Consider the following 21,390-nt stretch of genomic DNA (forward strand, 5'->3'; position numbering starts at 1 on the left):
AAGTGCAGTAGTATTGAAATCAAATGAGGTGAAGAAATGGGGGATGTATGGGATTTTAAACATATTGTGTTCATCTCTCTCTCAATTTGAAATGTGTGGCCTCTGAGGAGAGAGTACGGTTAGAGATATTTTGGACACTGTGGGAAAGAATGGAAATTAATTAGGATGTGGGATTAGGAGCCAGAGCAGTGTTGGGAGAAGTTAAACTGAGAAACGAAGATTGAAGCAGACAGAGGCAATGGAGGACAGTAAAGCAGTAAGAAGGAGTATGGCCTGCAGCTGGAAGCCACCAGCAGAAGGATCATACCCAATTAACATCCTGGCACAACACTAATGCAGATTCTATTTCCAAATTCCATTCATTATGCACACCATTAGTTCCATTTTCCTTGACCTGACATAATTCTTCACTGAACCCCACTAAAATAAAGAAAAATAAAAAAAAATCTGCAGTCATCAAATGATTGAAAAAACACTCCATACCAAACATATCCAAGGGGCTAAGGAGATCAAAGAGGAGATTAAGCGCCTGGGCAGGGTTTTATGCTGGAGTATGTTATTGAAAAAAAAAGAAGTTTTAGATCAATATCTCTCTTTCCTTTTTCTCTCTTTCTCTCTATCTCACTTTCTCTATATATCTCTCTCCCTTGTGCAACTGTAGCAGACTTACATCCCAGCATCACCTTTATGTGTCATAAAGAAACTGTCCGGCTTGCAGAATTCACAGGTTACCGTGGAAACACAGCTTCAGCAAATTACCTCCCAGTCCTGCTCCTGTGTCTGCAACACCATTGAAATTTATATGCAGTCAGTCTCAGCAGGACTCTGGGTACCTCAGCCACTCACATAACTAACTAGCCTTTCAAACCAAAAGCCAGTAGTCACTGTGTAGGCAAAGTCTTGAGTTACAGTGTTGGGCAGCTTAACGTGTGCTCCTTTGGAGACAGAAGAACAGATGGACTCAAAAAATCCAAAGCATTTATGGAACAGTACAACATTTGTCCCCAAATAGCACTTATAATCTAATCACGTGCTCAGCGTGTTAAATTATGAGTTTTGTGTGGATTTTTCTTCAATGATGAATGTAGCTCCAATCAATTTGTTCTTGTTAGTGCAAATATAATTGATTTCTTTTGTTGTTCAACAATTAAAAGGTGTCAATACGTAGACTTTGCTTACTATTGAATTGCAGCAAGCAATTAACAAATGTGATGTTGCAATGTTGCAGTGTTCTAATGATCAGTTGGTGAATATCAAGTGACAGATAATATCTAGCCCTCTGTATGGTTAGCAAACTTTGTTCTCATGGGAAGAGGAAGAAGGAAATGAATTTGCATGTCACAACACCAAGAGTACCTTCATGTGGTATTGATCTTAGCTCATAATCAATGCACTGAAAAGAGCAAACTCACCACTGAAACCAAAACCTTTTTATTTATTTATTTTTTTGGGGGGGGGGGGGGGGTCTTGCAAAGCACTGCAGACCAGTGTGAGGGAAAGCCATCAAAACTAAGCAAAAGTGTCTATGAACTAAAGTTGCTTTGTGCAGTACAGGGCCTCCCCCTGTGCAAAAGTGCTATCTCAGCCCCTAAGGGACAATACATTTCCTCACATCTGCTGCTAGACGTCAAAGTGCTGTCACCTTCCAGAAGGACTTGTCAGCACAACAATGAAATTGTTAATTAAGTTCTCATCTTTACAACAAATCAACAAAGATGGCGTTCACTGCAAAACCCAGTGGAAATGAACGTGTGACAGTGTGTATTCATGTGAAGCTTTGTGACAGACTCAGTCTTCTCAAGCATGCACCATCAACATATTGCTTAGTAACCTTTGGGTTTTTGCCTGTGACCTCTGTGCTGTCTTTGGATGGAGCTGGAATTCTGAAGAGACCATATTGTGTGGAAGGAGAGAAGAGAGAGACAGAGAGCCATGTGTTGGATGTTGCTCCTGATTGGAGGAAGGACAGTTGGTTGGCTAATAAGCCCTGATTTGGCCAGCGTTCAAGAGAATGTTGCTCTAAGATCTTAGAAACAGAGGAGTCTTATTCTATGGCTCTGTATACTCTGCTTGTCAACAGCATTTCAATGACAAAAAAAAGAAGAAAAAAAAAATAGAAAAAAGCTGACTACAAAATCTTTCATTGTAACCGGTTTTAAGCAATCAGCCACCTGTCATACACTGAAGGATTCAGTGTCAGCACAGGCGGTGGTAGGTATTGGTAGTGAACACATACTCTGTACGTGAAAATCACAGTGCTTCATAATTTAGAGGGTCTCACCGCTGGAAGATATAAAAGGAAAGAAAAGGGTGTACCTGAGCATAGTAGATAGCATTAAATGCGTTTGTTTTTGCTGGTAGTTTTCTGAAGCTCAGTTTGATTCCTCTTGATGCGATCACCTCAGAATAAGAGAAAAGTGGAATGGTGCAGCATGATCAGAAGCACAGGCATTCATTTTGGTTGCTAATGACAGACTGCAGCTGTGAACCACTACAAATAAGCCAAAAAATGTTCCCAGTTTTCTGCACAAGATTGTGAGAGTAAAGAGTCTAATCAAAAGGAAGGAGAGGACAAAAGCTTGTGTGTTTGTGATACATGGAGCTGATGGGAATAATGTTTGGGTGGAAAAAAAAAAAGCTAAATTGCGTGTTGCATGTCCCAAAACCAAGTGATTGATGGTGGTAATTTTAAAACTTGGCAGTTTCCCGAGCTTGTGAAACCATTTGAAATGAGTATTTTTTTTTTTTTTTAATGCTTTCCCCTGACATGTCTTTTCCTCCTTTAACAAGGCCTCAGTGGGAACTGCTCTGATTATCAAGGGACTACTACTGAAACTAAAATAGAGAAATTAAATCATTTTCTGAAAATTTAAAAGAGATATTGCTTCTCTCTGCCTCCACCCCTACCCTCATCTCTTGCTCTCAGTGTCAAATTCTTTGGTCTTTGCTTAGTCTCTCTTGGTTGTTTGGGGACAAGACACAGCCATTGCCATTTCACTCTCATACGTTTTTTGCCCCCAAAGACTGGCGCAATCACCAAGGACAGTACAATTCCAGAAAGATGACTTCTTCTTTGATCATAGATGTTTGATATGGCAATAACTGAAATTTAGGCAAGAGCCAGATGAGATGGAACATGTGCCCTTGATCAGCAGCAAAGCCCGGAATCAAGGCGTACTTTAGTCCCCACTTCAGCCATGCATTTGTCCGGGACATTGTGAGGTTCTGTCCTCTTTGTTTTCTGGAGTCAGTAGGCACTCAGAATGTTGATCACATCTCACACAAGTGCTCAGCTACCCATGCTGTCCTTTTAAATGAATGATAATTATCTGGGCCACAAACAGACAGACCTTAAACTGTCAAAGACCACCGTACCACAATGCATGTGCACCTTACATATTTAGCTGAAATCATTTCCAGTGCTATAAACACTTAAAAAGAAAATACAGACGTGAGTGCAAACGTGAGCTTACTTTCCGATTCTGTCATGTGGTTTGAAGGGCATTTGAAACGTGGAAAGTGGGCAAGGTCAGACTATGTTGTGATGTCAGTCAGTATTGAGCGTGGGGTGGAGTGCTCAGATGTTTTGAGTGGAGACTCTTCACTCAAGGACACTTGAGCATTTAGTGGTTTGGTTGCCTGTCTTTTCTTTTACACTTAAAAATGACCAAGATATACCCCTTAGCTTTATTCCATTCATCATGTCAGACAGCAACAACTGTTACAAAATCCATTTATAAGTGATAATATTTGAAAACAGTGGGAAATGATTTATCTTTTAGTTGTTAAGCGCTGTATATTTAAGGAACCATTAGCAATAGTTCTCTGTGATTTTTCATAGACAATCTGTATGATATATCCATTATGTTAATATTTCCAGTTCATTTCTAAAGGGAAGTTGAGGGCTTAAAGTGTACCAGTGTATGCATCTGAATACATGAATTGATCTATTAACACATGAAAGATAGCACCCTTTAATATTTAATCGAGGAAAGCAAATTAGATAATGAATAAATCATTGCACATCTGTAGGTATAGAGCCAAAGGGCTTGAAAAGGCCAGTGAGCAAATTACTTTTGTGATTTTTTTTGGGGGGGGGTAGATGCTTAATCTACTTACTACCCTGCCAGTCACTCTGCTTTTAATCTGACACAGTGCCATTACTCAGATGGTCCATCTCTGTGCCCTGGGCGCAGACATTGTCTCTAGTTAGGCTCTGATGCACCGTGTCAGTTGTGTGTCATAACATTCTCGGCTAGCCTCATCACTTGAGGACAGATGGACTCTGGGAATCAAAGGAGACTGAGAAGTAATTAATGCGCTATATTTTGACCAGTATGGACTGGCCTGGAATTTCTGTTTTCTAGAAGACAATAGGGTCCATTTTTCATCAGGAGAACATAATACGGTGGTATTTTAATAACAGATATGTGTGTTCCTCTATAACCTAATACTGGCACATTTTTACTGTTCAGACTCTGTTGAAAATATGGATCAACAGAAAAGAGTAATGTTCTGTATCTTGAAAGTTTCTGGTGACATATTAATGTGTAATTAAGATGTAATTACAATGGTGATATGGGTGTAATTCACCATATAACTTTTTGCAAATGGTAAATATATCTTTAAAAAGTGTTTGCCAAAGTAGATAAGGTTTTAGTGCTGAACACCTGGTAAAACACAGTGTTGTGTCTGTTAGAGTACTCTTCATTGTCACCTACTGCAGGTAGAAACGCAGGAATTTATATGTTAGACACCTTCCAACTGCTACATAACACTATCTACCCCTGTTCACACTCTACCAGTGCTTTTATTTCTACCTTTGCTGAATTCATGTTGATATGGGTCTTCAGTACTGTATGCTGTGACATAACTAGCTTTAGAAAGTCACTCTATTGTTTACGGGAGCTGAGGGGCCTTCTCTGTCTCTGGCGCAGTTCCTTCACTAACATTTGACATCCACTCTGAGAGCAAACCACAGGCACTCTCCCTTTCACTGTCTCTTTTGTTGTCTTTTTTTGTTGTGGTTTTTCTTTTATATATATATATATATATATATATATATATATATATTTGGTTTGAGATTATTTCTTCAGTTTTGAAAAGCTGCTACCTGCCACTGTATGCAACATCTCACATACACAGAGACAGCATTTAAAAAGGCATGTTTTTGTTTGTCTTTGTTTTTGTTTTTTGTTTTTTTTTTTTTTCTATGAACTTTATAAGTGTGTAGAAATATTATGAGGCTCTTGCCAACATGATATCCTTAAGGGGCAGGATTAATGTGACAGAAGGTTGTCCTTAGTGGTGTCAAGTAAATCCAGAGAAGCTTAGAAACCAAGTGTTTCTTTGAAAAGAAACATGAAATGGGGCTGGCCTCTGGTGTTCCTTTTCATTTCACCAGTGTTTGCCCGGGTTTTGTTTGTCTGCAGCTGTCTGTGAAGAAATGCTCATTTTATTAATATTGACCTTTAAGACTGGGGAAAGCAGCTGTGGGAGTCTTCCTTATGAGGCCAGCCATAGACCACAGCAAAGTCAAATTCAAAAGGAAAGCATCGGCCACATACTACATCATCTTAGACAGAACTCTATAGTCCTTAAAGGGTTGGCCATAAAGTTCATTCGTTCATTTTGTCTCAGACTATAGATGTATTTCGTGGTTGTGGTGTTCTGTTTTTTTGGGGTTTTTTTTGGGGGGGGGGGGGGGGGGGAGCAGAGGAAAAGGATGATATTCTCAAACAGTAGAATTACAGTCGTGCCCTAGTCTTCTTTCCTTTCACTAGTTGTGTCTGATCTAGTCCTTCTCATTATGTAGAGTTACAGAGCATCAGCCCTGACTGCATTTGCATTAATAAACAGGCCCCCTGTGGTCTGAGGTAAGGACTTTACGGAGCTCACACACATGAAGCTTTTTTTCTGACTTCCTGACCTTCAATACAGGATATTTATGAGTTCCTGTAAACACTAGCCTTGCCACACAGGGAGTCATGCACGCAAGCGATGGTAGGACATCATATAATGCGTCATAAATGGCAGTCGGTCTTAATAAGACATTGGCCAAACTGCGGCCTCCTCCACTCAATAGTTCATTCTCAGGCTCAGTAAACTCAGTTTCCACATCATATGGCCTGCTCAAAGCTTTTCTATTCTTCTTTCCTTTTCTTTCCTGTTCTTTACTTTCTTATTCTTTCCTTAAGCAGCGATGTTGCCGGCCGGCTTGATGATTTATTAACTTGAGGTTTTTGATGAAGCTCTGCAGCAGAAAACCACTTGATAGACTCTCCTAGCTGTGGAAACAATTTCAAGCCAACTTCACAGATAATTAGGCACTTTAGCTGGTGGTCTTGATTTTGAAATAGGCTCAGCAGAGCCCCTTGTACTAACATGTCTCCACTCTGACTGTTCTCTGAGGGTTGCAGAGATTGGAGAGGAGGCAACTTCATCAGCCTGATTCAGCCCACCATTTAAGTGCTTCTTTTACAATGAGAGCTGTGCCACCATTTGAAAAATACCCTGTTTATTTTGACTGCTTCTATTCGGAGTGTTTACCAGGGCATGGAAGTTTCCATGGAGTGTAACCCAGCAACACAAAATATGAACTGTGCAGTTCTGTCCAATTTTGCCATGTTGGCACTTGTGTGGTTTGTTTTTGTTGTTTAAATTTGAGAGAATTGTAGTTTAGTAGGAAACCAAAGGCAATTTTCACAAATGCTTGAGGATAAGGGGAAAACATTTGGTTGGAGGTCTGATAGAATAGATTTACGTCCCTAGACATCTTTATAGGGCATAGGTGATGTAATTGGACTGTCTTTCATGTCCTGAATTTTATGCCGTTTTTTTAGGTTTTGTCTGAAATAGCTGTATTCTAAAACACTGAGTGCTGTGGAAGAACCTTGACAAAATGTGAACTCGATGTTTCTTGCTTTTTAGAGGTCTTATATCTAATTATCTACAGAGCTGCTTTTGTGTCTACTTTTTAAATGTGTCTGTGTGGGGCTTTTTTCCCCCCCAGTATGTATCCATAGAAATACATCATTTGTAATAAAAAGATGGGTGATGGGGTGCATAGACCCATGCATTCCTAGGAGTTCTTATTTGTTCATACTGGAATTCACTATGGGGTGTGTGTGTGTGCGTGTGTGTGTGCATGAGAGAGACGGTCTGCAGACGGGTGTGGTTCAATGTGTATGTTTGGAAATGAATATACCCATAGAGGCAGGGGAGTAAAAGAAGTGTGGACAGAGGCACTTCAAAGAATGACGAAGGAGAGAAATATATAAATGGAACTGAAAATGGTATGCTCATTTTCTTCCTGCTAATAATTCCATTACCACTTTAATTTCATTAGTTGGCATGGTAAAAAAAAAATAAATAAATAAAATCATTTTTAAAAAAAGGCTGTCAGAGGTAATTAAAAGATAAGGTAAAACAGCGGAGCCTGCTTTGTTACAGTCAGAGAACCAGTGCAGAAGTCCTGCACCACACTTTCCAAAAAACACTCTGATATGTCATTTATTATGCATTGATAGAAAATTTATTTGGATGAAATGTGGGACGACTTGTAGACTCACAGTGACTGTCCCTCAGAGGAGAAAGTGCTCCTCTCAATTTAAAGTTAATATTTTAACAAGGCTCGTAGTCCTCATCCTCATCAGCTCTCAAATGGCTTCAGTGCAGAGCTCATGTCTCCAGTCTTGCAGCTCTACTTAATGTTTTCCTCTTCCACTCTGCCATACTACTCTGCTTAACATGTAATTTTAAAAAAAGTTTCTTGGTCCAGACGGACAAAATGAAACTAAAGTAAGATAGCTGTGCCATCTAAGTTCGCCAGTCTAATGCAAACCAATCTCTGCTTGGTTGTCTGTGTTTGAAGTAAAACGAAGCAAGTCTCTGTGGTTTAACTAGTCTAGAATCAGCCAAAAGCAGTTAAAAAAAAAGTCAGAACACTCTCACTAATATTCAATTTCAATAAATGTGATTTTGAAAATTTAGATAAAGAAATATTTATTGGTTCAGGGAGATCCTGAACCATATAGAGCTGTCTCCTCCCCCAACCTACTTAAGTCTAGTTTATACTCGCCGTTGCCACCCTTGCGCACGGTGGCGCGTGCCAAATGTGACATCAAAATAACATCAAGGCAGTGCGCTTTGGTGTCGTTTCTGCTGGTCGTGCACCTCTCAGTTTTTGTAACCTGGAGCGCACAGCGTGGCTGGCGCATATGCAAGATGGACGAGCTGGAGGCAAGAGTCTGTGAGCAGGTCTGTCTTTACAGACCTCTCTACAGTCAGTGGCGTAGCCAGAAATTTATTTTCGGACGGACCTCTGCAAAATTGAGATGGGACAACTTTCACAGCCCATCACTAGCCTACACGTTCTTTATAACCTACTGCTGAACTGAATGGCAGGTCAGACCTCTCATATTGCAACTGTCGTGTACTCAGTGACCAAGCCAGTCCAATCATCCACTCTTTGTTTGCATTGAAACTGAATATGGAGTATACCACAAAATACCGCACACTTTATTGTCAAATGATTCTTTATTCATCAGACACATTAACAAGAAGTAGTGTAAAATGCATGCCCTGTCACAACAAACGCACAATATAATGCTAGCTGGGTTTCCATCCAACTATTTCATGCAAATTAATGCTTCAACTTCGCATCAAATCTTTTAAGTCACATAACAAATTTATTTGCTGGAAAGAGGTGATTAGCATAGAGTAAAATGATAATGGTTGATGGAAACAGGTTTTTGTCGCATCAACAAGGGGTTTCATGTGATTTTATCATGTATTTCCGTAAACCGGTGATTCCCAATTCCAGTCCTGGGGAACCACTGTCCTGCATTACTTTGTTTTAACTCTTCATTATCACAGTTAATTGAGCTAATCAAGGGCTTGATGACCAATTAATCAGTGGAATCACGTGTGTCAGTCCAGAGTTAAAACAAAGACGCGCAGGACAGTGGGTCCATAGGACTGGAGTTGGGAATCACTGCCATAAGCAAACCACCTTCTTTTGTGTTTTTTTACCACCTCTTATTGCTATTTCAGCGGTGTAGATTGTAGTTTTCTCAACAGCGACACCTATCATTTAGGAGAAGACTGCAGCGAGTCAAGTGCGAGTATAAACAGTTATAGCGCTGTGTTGACGTCACAGCTCGTGTGTGCAGTGACCAGTACGTCTTTGTTTCACAGCGCCTTTAGAGTGACACTCAGTATTTCTGATGTTTACTGAGAAGACACATGCCACACTGTCTACCTTGGTTTATGGTGAAATACAGAATTTGTCATTCACAATGTTTGTCAACATGCATGTGGAATTCACAAAGTATTGTTTAGTATAAGAAGCCATTGTAAAGAAATATGCAACACAAATTCAAGGTTCTTCAAGCTTCACAAATTCAAGCTCCTTCAAACTCTCAATATATCCTTTTTCTCCCTCATTCTCTGACTGAGGAACAGTAAAGAAAAAATCTCACTGAAATATAGAGCACTGAATTTCTTTTGTTACTTTGACCTAGTATGTTTCTGTTTGTGCTTGTCATGTTTGACCATGAAGCAGATTATGAGCGAATCAATATTTCAAATGCTTTATGCTCGCAGTGATTCGAAACTAACGTGTTGTTAGCTAATGAGTGTCTGCACATGGGTAGATGTCAACTGGCTCAGTGGTTTGTTCATATTTCCTGGATTTTTCTCCTAATGAGAGGCATAGTAAAGCTCAAGGAGACAACAAGGAAAGAAAAAATAAAAAAACAAAACAAAAAAAAAAACGCCACACTGTTTTCAAGATATAAATTCATGTTTTACAACTTGCAGATCACATCCTCGGGGTAAACTTGTACAGTTCTGCACATGTTGTCATGCAGAGGTTTCTATAAGATTGTCCATTCGATTTTACATTTCACCACTCTTCACACACATGTGTTGGCCTCCGGCATTTTGCAGTGCAGTTGCAGTCAGATTGTGCTACGAGTTATTAAATCATACTCAACAAAATTACAATGTTTTAGACATGGCCACAACAGCTGTAGAACCGTAAAAACGGGAATCAGAATTACAGAAGTGGAAGTAGTTTCATCTTCCACTGGAAGTGATATATTTTTAGAGAGGAGACAGCCCCCTCATCAGAGCCAACCACTCACCACCAGTCCAGGATGTGAAATTTAGTTGCATCCCATCCCCACAGCTGGAAGGAAAAAGGTTTTTTTTTTTTTTTTTTTTAATGGGTAGGAGCTTCTCGGATCAACTCCATCAGTTAATTAAACTCCATTCCAGCTTGATGAGCAATTAATCAAGGCTGCGTGTTCACTGACAGGATGGTGCTCGTTCTTGGGGTGCGGTATATATAGATTTTCCCCTGGGCCTCCCAGCAGGGTGAACAACACTTTGCCAGGAACAGCCTAGATTTTAGGAGGGGAGTCAGAGGGTGGTTAGCTGGATGAAAGAAACACCCAGTGGGGATCAGGACCACTGATAATACTCCTTTCTGTGGAGCAGGCTTTGTGTAGCACAAAAGCTCTTAGCCTAGCTTCAACCAGCAATGCTAACCAGACAGACCAAATGTCTGATATGCCCAACAGCACTGCACTTTATTTACTTGTTTACTTATTCATTTGTTCATTTAGAAATAACACTTCTCATGAGGTTTCTGAATTTGCAGTGGCTGGTTTTAGCAAGCTGACTGCAAGGCTGAATTATCACAGGTGTACAAGCTTTATGCTTTATGTCTTTATGTGTCACCATGGCAACAGAACATCCATAGTTGGAAGTTTTGGCTGGGGTTACTCATGGGCTTTTGAACCGCTGAGGATAAAAAAGAAAAAAAAATGGTGATAGATAAAGCTCCAGGGTGACTTCACTCTACCACATGCTCCCAGACCTCAAATAAACAACTTGTCCTCCTTTATTTAAATATTGTTGACATTGCTGTTCTTGAATGCTTTACTGGTGAAAAAATTTGATATTTTACCCTTTTTTCTAGGCATTTGTGTATCACCCCAACATTTTCTCTTTACACACACACACACAAACACACACACACATACACACACACACACACTCACTTTGTATTGAAGCACTTTGTACTTTTACTTTGAAAATTGAATAGATAATTTGTAACTAAATGTCCTGAATTTATTAATGAGACTTTGGGGAGCATTAAAAGTCCATCGAACGATGCTATTAAAATGGCACTTTAATTAGTTTCTTCTTGAACACTGGGGCTGTTTTTTTTTTTCCCTCCATCTCACTCAAGTAATGGACTCATAAAAATGGAATTAGTGAGTTTTCTTTATGTATTTGACAGTCCTTGGAACTAGATGCCTCCTTCAGCCAAGTCCCTTTGTGCTTTGGAGCCACACTGTGACTGAGTCCTTGAGAAGAGACAGAGTAAAAGCTATATTCTCTACAACTACTCTAACACACCTTTAAAAAGCAGAAAAACAAACACATCCTGGACAAATCATCTTTGACATGCAAACACAAAGTCCTGAAATACTGTTCAGTAGCAGAGCAATTGACAGCCTTTAACAAACAGCCTTTGTATAAGAAAAAAGCAAGAGCATCTTGATGAAATTGAAATGCAGAACTTGAGATCTGATCATAGATTGAGACGCAGCTCCACTTGCCTGCTCCGCTCACAGCAGGGCACAGTGTGTGTCGTTTGAGGAGCATGACTCCTGCCACGTGCCCCACCTGTGGAGCTTAGGGACCTCGGAAACAAGCCATAGGCTCCTCTGTGCAGGAGGCCTTGGCTCTCCCAAAGCAGGCTATATCCAGAGCCTATGAAGAATTTTTGTGTCATATAGCATTTTGTTAGCAGGAATATGGTCCATTCAGCCTTCACCTTCCCACACTCAAGTCCCTTCCAAAATCGTCACTGCTGGGGATTTGGCCAGTGATGATCTCAGTTGAACACTGTGGCAAGTGCTTGCACTGATAGGAGGAAATAGAATATTTCTTACCCAATACTTTCATTTCACAAAATTTCTACAAGGTTGCTTTTAGGAAAGCTTGTAAAGACATTTGTCATACATATTTTGCTAATTCTTTTAAACAGTTGGTTGGAGGCACGAAACGTGGGTTGGAAACATCTTGCGCATTTTTACCTTGTTCACCTTATGAAGAGAGCATCTGCTTCTTTTTTTTTTTTTTTTTGGTCAGTGAACTGTGACGAGGCAGAAACATGTTGAGTATCAGTCTTCGGAGTAATCCAGAGCTGCTTTAGTGTGTGGAGAGAAGGAGCTGGAACAATGTGCAGCGATGCCACGGTGCTGACTGGATAATGACATTCCAAACACAGCAGAAAGCTGCAAGGCTGAAGCCTCCTACCAGATGCTCCCGTTATCGCTTCTCGTAAGGAAACAGAAGCTGTGCCAAGTGGCTCCTTTCAGCCAGAGCCTTCACTGTGGGCTCAGGCATTTAAAACATGAAAGCAGATCTTAGTGTGCTGCAGAGCAGTTTGATGACTCTGTCAGAAGAGGTGCTAGATGAAGGTGATGTGGAGACTGTGCAGGGACTGAAGATTTACAGTAGGTTTACTTTTTTTTTTTTTTTTTTTTTTAACATGGAGAGACAGTGATAATCTCTCAATTCCTAGAAACCATTTTATATACTATTGATAGCACCGGTGTGGTGGTAATCCTCTTTTGAAGATTTTACGTTGTTTTCTATTGTTAGAAGAGGTCTCGCAAGGCTGTTTTAACGGTATTCTTAGATTGCTTGCAAATATGTATTTTACAGCAAACACTGTAGCCATGCAGAAAATGATGACATACATGAGTTTTTAGTCCAGTCAGTGCTGCAGGGCAAACTCCAAAACACAGATGGTCGCGCTTGCTGGCAAAAATACCCGCTTTCGGTCTGAGGGACAACAGGACAGAAAAACATGTTTTTCCTTTTTAAAAGAAGTAAATGCCATATGACGTCTATACTTTTGGTGTGTCACTGTGCATTAACGCTTTGGTGAAAACATAATTTCTGTTAGTTAGGACTGATGGGGCATTGCTTGATCTTTATTGAATGCAAAATAAATGAATAAATAATTTTTAAAAAATCTCTTTTTTTTTTTTTTTTTTTAATGCTGTCCCTTTTTCATATTGCTGTCCCTTGTATCAGTACGCCACATACAAAATGCATATTGAGTGTTCCAGTGTCAGCAGTTAATTGATATTGATGATTCTCTTTGCGTTGACTAAGAGACCTGGTCAAGCAGTACTATTTTGAGGTCAGCTGTTTCATAAGGGCTTTAATTTAATTAGCATGCTATTCCCTCCCTTTTGCAAATATAATTAGAGATTTGCTAATGTTGTTGCTACAGGATGAACCTGTGATTGACTTTAATAGGCTTGTTGTGTTTCAAATGAAAGTACATATTTGGCCATTGGTACGAGTGCACCAGTTCTGAATAGAGTCTGACAATCGGATTACCATCTGTTTGTTAATCACATTGCCTTTCTTAAGTGACCCTTCAGGTGAACTTTAAGTATCTCTGATCTGATTTCGTCACAAGATTCGCTCTCAAAAAAGAATAACTCACATGTTTAATACTATCAGCAGCATGTTGATGGGTTTTTTTTTGTTTGTTTTTTGTTTTTTTAAACAAATGAGACAGTTGGATTCAAGTCTTCATACCACCAGTTTCATTTTCAATGTTTGTTTTCTCTGTGTAGTTTAAATATAGTGAGGGGGTGTTAATGCTTAAGGAAAAATTTAGAATGACTCTTCTGTAAATCTTCACTAAAACCAGTTTTGTTCTTTCTTTCTCTCTAGGAAAAGGGGAATATCGCAGTGGTATTTAATGTTGGAACAGATGACATTAACATAGAAGAGAAGACAAAGTTTGTAAATGATGGGAAATACCATATAGTGAAGTTTACTCGGAGTGGTGGTAATGCCACCCTGCAGGTGGATGACTTGCCTGTCATTGAGCGGTATCCAGTAGGTAAGAAAACCTCTCTCTTTTTTTTCCCCATCTCTCTTCTTGTTGGGCAGATCAACACCCAATCGTATTTGTGCAAATGTGGTAGGGTTTTGTTTTGTTTTGCTTTTTTTTTTAATTTAAAGGGTGTAAAGGTTGAAGTAACCTGATAATGCTGTGTTATTGTTTGTCTTGTCTTTACTCTTTCTGTATGCAAAAAGAAAAAAAAAAAAAAAACAGTACTCTGTAATGTACTTTGGTTAGTAAAATGATGACTGTCAGTCAAAGAAAAATGGCAATGTTCAGGGTTTTTTTTTTTTTTTCAGTTCATTAATGTTTAAAGCGCTAAAAGGCTTTGACAAAAGAGGGACAATGTTCAAAGATAAAATTCTCATTTGAATGATGTTACTTTTGCTTGCGTTTTGATGATTTTTTTCCTTTATCAGCAGTCCACAGTGAAATGGGTTTACACCAACTCTGTCAGATCTGTTTTGCCATTTAATGACTCATGCATCTCAGATATAACAGACATCCCTTTGGTGATAACGATCTTGATCCCACAAGCTCACAGTGATTCACTTAAATGAATGCTAACCAGCTCTATGAAACTTAACAGTTGTGATTGTGCGGATCAACTGATCAAATCTTACTCTGCCCACTCTGTATGGAAAAGTACATCCTGCAATTCACGGCACTTCAGAGGAGGTTAAAAGAGAGGATCATGGGATCATTCCTGAGTGTGTGTGTGTCAGATTTCCCAGCATCAACAGCAATCTGGAAATGAATTCAACCTGTCCGTTTTCTTGTCCCTCTATCTCCCGTTCCCTTCCTTTCTCCTCTTGTAATGTTTGCTGACCTTTTCAGGCATGCTCATTGCTTTCATCAAAATGAAAGAGGTTTTCATGACGGCCACTCAGTCGCCGTTCCTCGCCTCAGGTAGGAAGAGAAATTAATGGCTTCTGACGTGCAGCCAAAAGAGAGGAATGCACCAGTGGGTTAATTGCCTGGGTACAAAAATCTGACCATGCAAACAGCAGATGCACATCCTTTTCCCTCTCTCTCTCTGTCTCTCTCTCTCTCAAACACACATGCACACATACACATACACACATGCACATGCCCTCAGTCACATCATTTCTGAGAAGCAGAATGTTTCTCCAAACTCATGTACTCTCAGTGAGGCATATTTAAGCAAGATGATCTTTTCAGTCCCATACACTGTAGTATGTTTGAAATAAAACTCACAGAAATTGAGAAACTTTACGGTTAGCGTGATGTGCCAAGAGCAGCAGCGTGTGTTTCTTCAACACAGAACATTCACTGAATGCAGTGGGTACAAAGACAAGGCGTTTTATTTGGGCTGAAATTAAATCTTACCTTCTCTAATGGCCTCTTTTCCTGTTTACAAATGTTGAATCTCTCCCGTGAGCCAAAACAGGCCTGTAACAGTTAAGATTATTTCTTTTCACAATGGTGATCAGTGTTTGCAGGATGTAATACTGTATGTTCACAAATGAAGCCTTCTCTTATCTTATTAGAGCATAATAGATCTTAAGAATCTACTCTGCTCTATGAATCTCATTTGTCCAACCACATTGAATATGGAATATTGGGCATTTCATTTAAGATTAGGCAACTCCTTATAAATCTACAAGTCATTCTACAGTACAGCAGGTATTTTTGCTTGGGGGATGTCTTTTCACACCGTGTTCACAGAGTTCAAGCAATAAATGAATTAATCTAGTAAAGGCTGGTTAGGCTTCTTATTAATTTGGAGCTGCAGGTCTTCGTTTTGTAAGGTGGAGTAATTACAATCAGTCACTCACCAAAGATCCCCCTCAATGCCAGATTAAAATGGATTAAAGGGCTCCAGACTATCTTGAAGTCAAAAGAATTGAATAAATTTAACCGCCTGGGACTGACCTGCTACCATTTACAGAGGCATTAAAATCTACGATTTGTTTCACCTCCCCCAAATACACATGACACCCCCCCCCCCTTTTTTTTTATCTGATATAAATAGAAAAGGCAATTATCATGCTTACCACTAATAAAAAGCAGTGAGAAAAAAAAAGATCAAACATTTTCAAGTGAGCTGAAATGTCAAAATTACTTGCTTCCATTGTTGATAATTGTCTGCTATGCTCACACGTTAATGGAGATGTTTGTAGTGTATTTGAAGAATCTGACAAACTTCTTTCCCTCTCAGGTTCATACTTCCCAAGGTGCACCTCCGCATTTGTTTGCCAAATTAGATCTGTCTTTTTTCTGAGCAGGTTTAACATGGATTTGAATATGCACTTGAATATCCGTTATTGTTACACAAAGACACTGAGAGAATTAGTGTTCTGAGGTGAAAATGACGTCTTCAAGCTTTCGGGAACTTTTTTCCTTTTGGAAAGGGGTTGGGCGGCTGTGAGGATGAATCTGAGGAAGTCGTGACTATTTTTTTTTTTTTTTTTTTTTTTTGATTGACTCTACAGCTGAAAAAAGGCACTGATAACCCAAATGAATTTTAATTTTTAATGAGAGCGGAGAGGAGAGGGGAGGAAAGATAAGGAGAACTTGCAGCATTTCTGATAATTACATATCCCTGTATTTTTTTTTTTTTTTTTTTTCATCTACTAAGGGACCAGCTGAACACTGATTTTGATGGGACTCCAAAAATAAGGAAAAGAAAACTCTTTCTGCCGCATGAGAAATCATTGTTACGCAGTCCGAATGCATCCAAGACGAAGCCTTTTAAAATATGACAAAGTCAGCAACTGTTTATCTCTGTAAACAGAGAAATCAAATAGACAGACTCCCTCTAGCTTGGGCTTGTTGGCTTATTTACACTGGATAACCAAATCAGACTCAACAAATTCTGTATTTTACTCCTAGTTCTGTGTAGATTTGTCACAAAATCTCTCCATGTGACACCTGCCTGTTGATGTTGTTACAGCAATCCAAAGATAACAGGATGCTAATACATTACTGTACATACATTTTCAAGCATTTGCTTGAATCCACTGTTGGTTGGATACTGCACACATATGGTTTCATATGTAATGTATTATCATCTTTTGGCAGTATTTAAAACAACAAGACATGCTCACAAAATATATGACTATACACCCATAGTAATGTGAGTGTAAGATTATTTACAACAGTACTGGATCTGTCTAGCCTGTTCAAGTTAAAGTACAATTTAGACATTAATTTGGGGCTGTTTGAAACAGAGCTGAGTGTTTGTGTGTGTGTGCGTGTGTGTGTGTGTATGTACACCCAGGAATGTTTTTCTCATCGTGCACTAGTACATCTTTTCCCTCCAGCTGAGAACTGATAGGTTAATCATCTTTTAATATTCCATGGTTAATATGATATTTCCCACCTCAGCGTGTCAGAGTTAATCCATGAAACACATGGAAATGATAATGATGATTACATTGATGAGGAGGAAGAGAATGAAGGAAAGGAGAGTAGGAAGAGCAGGAAACAGGAAACAAGTGAGAGTGGACCACTTGAGTTGAAAAGCAGAATTTTTATTTATAAAAACGTGACCTCTTTAATAAGTATTTGTTCTAATTAATACATGGAGTTAGAATGGAAATAAAAGACACAGCCTCTCATTCTTTTGTTTTATTCTACTATCGTCTCTTTGTATTTCTCTGTTTTATATCCACATACATAGCCAACAAAAGGACAGACTGTTAGTAAAAGCCCAATAAAGAGCCTGGGCCATGGAAGTAATGCCATCACAATAAGACTACCGGAGCCTCAGGGTGACAGCATGGTACTGGCATGCCAGCATCAGAGCAATGCCCAGACCATTTCACACACAGATAATGCTCTAGCCCACCAGTCATTGGACCCTATTCTCCTGTTTTTATAAGAAAAATTTTGATTTCCTCTCTATGTCTCTGTTCCTGTTTTTTCAGAACTCCCCCCTCTCTCTCTTTCTCTCTTTCTCTTTGTCTCTCTGTCTGTCTGTCTTTCTCTCTCTCTCTCTCGCTCTGCATGTGTGTGTCTCTGTTGTTATAGGCGTGTGCCTTTGCCTACAGTGCAGCTGCAGGAGGGAGTCAGAAAGAGTCAGATATGGCAAATCAGTGTTAGTGGCATATCCAACACATTATTACATTTACACACATTTCACCTCCTCAACACTGGAACTTATTGAGTTTACGCTCTACCTTTCAACTACAGTCCAGCGCTCAAACAAACTACAGAGTGAGCAGTGATATTTCCCTAAGTCATTGTTAAAAAAACAAAAAACAAACAAAAAAAAACAACAAGCAAAAGAAAAAAATACCAAGCTAATTGACTCCTTTTGCTTTTCTCTTTCTCTTTTTTGTTCCTTTGGCTTGTTTAATCCTCTAGGATCTCTGAATAGTGAAGACATTCACACATTTTAATGTGGAGAGTAGCCCATGGCATAGAAGTAAGATAAAGCCAAAGCCTTATCTATAATTAACAAAGACAGAACAGTGTGGAAGGGCAAATCAGGGCAGAGGGGAGAATGCTAGCACTTCACTGCAGTCTGGGACCATAGATAAGTCCAAGGTAGCCCTTTTTCAGAGCGAGGAGAGAAACTCTCTCTGTTTGTCTGGATGAATAGACTCTGGTACAGGAGTTAGAAACCAACAGATAGCTTTGTGCAGCAATCCTGGATCCCCAGGAGGGAATCGATACACGATCAGGGCTCGATTACATTCACACTTAATTAACAACAGCTTTTGCCAAAGATAGAGGCCAGTATCATTACCAAACAATAGACAAGCTCGAATAGGCCTAGCTTAGCCTACCTGCCAAAGGAACACTGGGATCCGGCTCCACTGAGTGTTAGCCAGTAGATGGGACACATGGTGCTCATCTGAAAGCAGAGCTGTTTGTGCAAGTGCGTTAGACACTTTTATTTAAAGGTTGTCTTCTAATATCTCTGGATTTTGATCTGCATTTGTGCAACAAGCCAACTGCATCAAAAGTGAGTGTGTCCTTTTGTAAAACTCAAACATTTGAAATAAATGACTCTTTTGTCAGAGGATGAACGAACAGGGTCAGAGACAGAGACTGATTCATAAAATGAATCAGTAAATACAATAGAATCAGTGCATTTATCAGATGATGAAAAATAATAAAACTTTGGGAATAGCTGAACTGTCCTCAACCCTGTATTCTGACATTCCACATATCTCTCTCTCTCTCTCTTTCTCTCTCTCTTTCTCTCTCTCTCTCTCTCTCTCGCTCTCTCTCTCCTACCCCAGGCTGCTCTGCTTACCAGTACTCGGCTGTCTCTTGACCCCTCGTCTCTGAGATGTCAGAGCGTCAGGGTGGGAGTGAGAGCTCTGGTGGTCTGAGTGCGACACCATGTCGCTGCTGTCACATAAATGTGACAAAGGCCATGAACGTCCATCACTGCTGTCTAGACTCTCTTAGCCTGTGCCTTTAGCTCCATTTAGCTCTGTTTTTGCTCTAGGTTTGACAGAAGCGTGAAATCGCAGTTTGAAGTATTGTTTCACATGTTTGTTTCTTTCCGTAGTCTTCAGGCTCTTCGTGAAAATCAAACCTGTGTCACACTCATTCACACAATCACACAAATATGTAAATATATGTTGTGATAAGTCGCATATTGCCATTACCTATTATTTTCCATTATTAAACACAGAAGTTAAGTCTACCCTGAGTTTTCTTTGCACCTCATATTACTCGTCACAGACAAATTATTTGGTTTTCCATCCCAAGACTACTGTGTAGACTGGGTGTTAGGCATACGTACCATCTCTTTTTTTCCCCCCTGCTTCTGCTTGCACAGACAGGATCAGATTTAAGGCTGCTTGATTGTTTTACACTGCGTGAGATTAATGGAATATTAAAGGAAAGAAGCATTCTTGTCTCTCAGTTTCCCTGACCTTCAAAACATAGTGATATAATTAAAAGTCCACTGCGACACTCCTGTGTCTTGTCTCTGTCAATACAGACAGTTCAGAGTTAGGTCTACTGGTTCTCTCTCTCCTGACCTCTTCTCGCCCTGTGTTGATGGTGTGCTACGCTAAATTACTGCTTTTCCCCCCTCAACCCTCACCTGCTCAGACAGAACTAATGCAGCAGGATGTGATAGAATATTTTCAATCTACCGGAACAATTGTGCTAGTCAGAATTCAATCTGTGAAGTCTCTGGCAAAGAAGAGGAAGAATTCACTCCAAAAACTACCCGACTGGACATCCTCTTTTCTTTTTTAGGGTTACTGGCCTCATCTCCTGCTTAAGCTTCCAAGGATCTCATCAAAGATGAACACTCTTAATTGTTGTGTTTTAGCTATTTTTCCCCATTCTCAAAGGAAGTTTCTACGTTTTTGTCTTATTTTGAACTTTTATTCTTCTCCTTTTTCTTCTTCTTCTTCTTTCTTTCTCCTTCTAAAGGATTTTAGCATTTTGGGGCTTTGCATATTGATTTTACACAATTTTGATGACACATTAGCAGTTTAAAAATGATATCCTATTTATACACCCAAGCTTTTGTCAAAGCCTTTCCGGAAGGTGTGTGGAGTGCTCTTTGCTATAATGTTTGTTTGTTGCCCTGTTTACCTGCCTAACTTTTTCACAGTTTTTTATTGTTTTACCTTCTAAATATTCGAGAATGGGACTGTCAGCCTATTGTTATCGGCTAATTAGTCCGCATTTTTAAATCATGTTAGGTGTTGAAAATGTATTCTATGATGTATGTATTGTGTGACTCTAAACCAAAAGTTTGAATGTGCTTTAAACAAGCCAGTATGTTATTTCCTCTGAGTGATGTATAACTAGCTAAAATCTACCAAAAAGAAATAAGAAAAAAAAGAAAGAAAGAAAAAGAGAAATGAAAAGGAAAAGAAAAAAAATGTTTTGAGCTCATTTTAAGAAAGGGCTTTGTCATTGATTGCTTAAATGTGTGATATGGGTTGTTTATTTTAATTTAGATTTATTAACCTAGAAAAAACAATATGCAAGCTAATTTTCAATTAACATAGGAATAATGTTTGTAAAAAAAAATAAATTAAAATGGATTGAGAAAAATATTTGGTCAGTGAAATGTTTTAGGCAGGTTTGCTTTTAAACGTTCTAAATTTTCCTAAAAAAACAAATGTTTCAGTTGTGTAGACCAAGCCTTAAGTATTAACATTTAACCCTTGACTTACAGATTTTAACCGATGAAATGTCTCTTTAAACTTTAAAGGCAACATTGATAACGAACGACTGGCGATTGCTAGACAGCGAATCCCATATCGACTTGGTCGAGTAGTTGACGAATGGCTACTCGACAAAGGTAAAACCATTGATTAAAACTTAAAAAAATAATTTGAATATAACAAAGTAAGACTTTGTAACACAAATAAACCAATAAAAAATAAATGTGCAGTTAAAATAAATTAAACAAAGCAATTTAAAACAACAAAATGTAGTTTGTAATCCTTGCACACTTTATATAACTATGTATTACAGTGTTTAAT

The 21,390-nt window shown here is 39.1% G+C and overlaps 1 protein-coding gene across 16 annotated transcripts in view; it reads left to right on the forward strand.

The window, feature by feature from the left end:
• LOC115809138 (neurexin-1a-like) overlaps positions 1 to 21,390 on the forward strand; it is a 226,294-nt gene that overhangs the window by 167,356 nt on the left and 37,548 nt on the right. For 10 of the 16 annotated variants that reach the window (XM_030770669.1, XM_030770675.1, XM_030770678.1 and 7 more), the window contains 2 exons: positions 13,777 to 13,948; positions 21,117 to 21,206. In XM_030770669.1, coding sequence (XP_030626529.1) covers positions 13,777 to 13,948; positions 21,117 to 21,206 — 262 coding nt within the window. The remainder of the gene's footprint in view (positions 1 to 13,776; positions 13,949 to 21,116; positions 21,207 to 21,390) is intronic. The other 6 variants (XM_030770680.1, XM_030770682.1, XM_030770679.1 and 3 more) reach the window with 1 other exon arrangement.

The sequence above is a fragment of the Chanos chanos genome, chromosome 4 (assembly GCF_902362185.1).
Source record: "Chanos chanos chromosome 4, fChaCha1.1, whole genome shotgun sequence".
Lineage (NCBI taxonomy): Eukaryota > Metazoa > Chordata > Actinopteri > Gonorynchiformes > Chanidae > Chanos > Chanos chanos.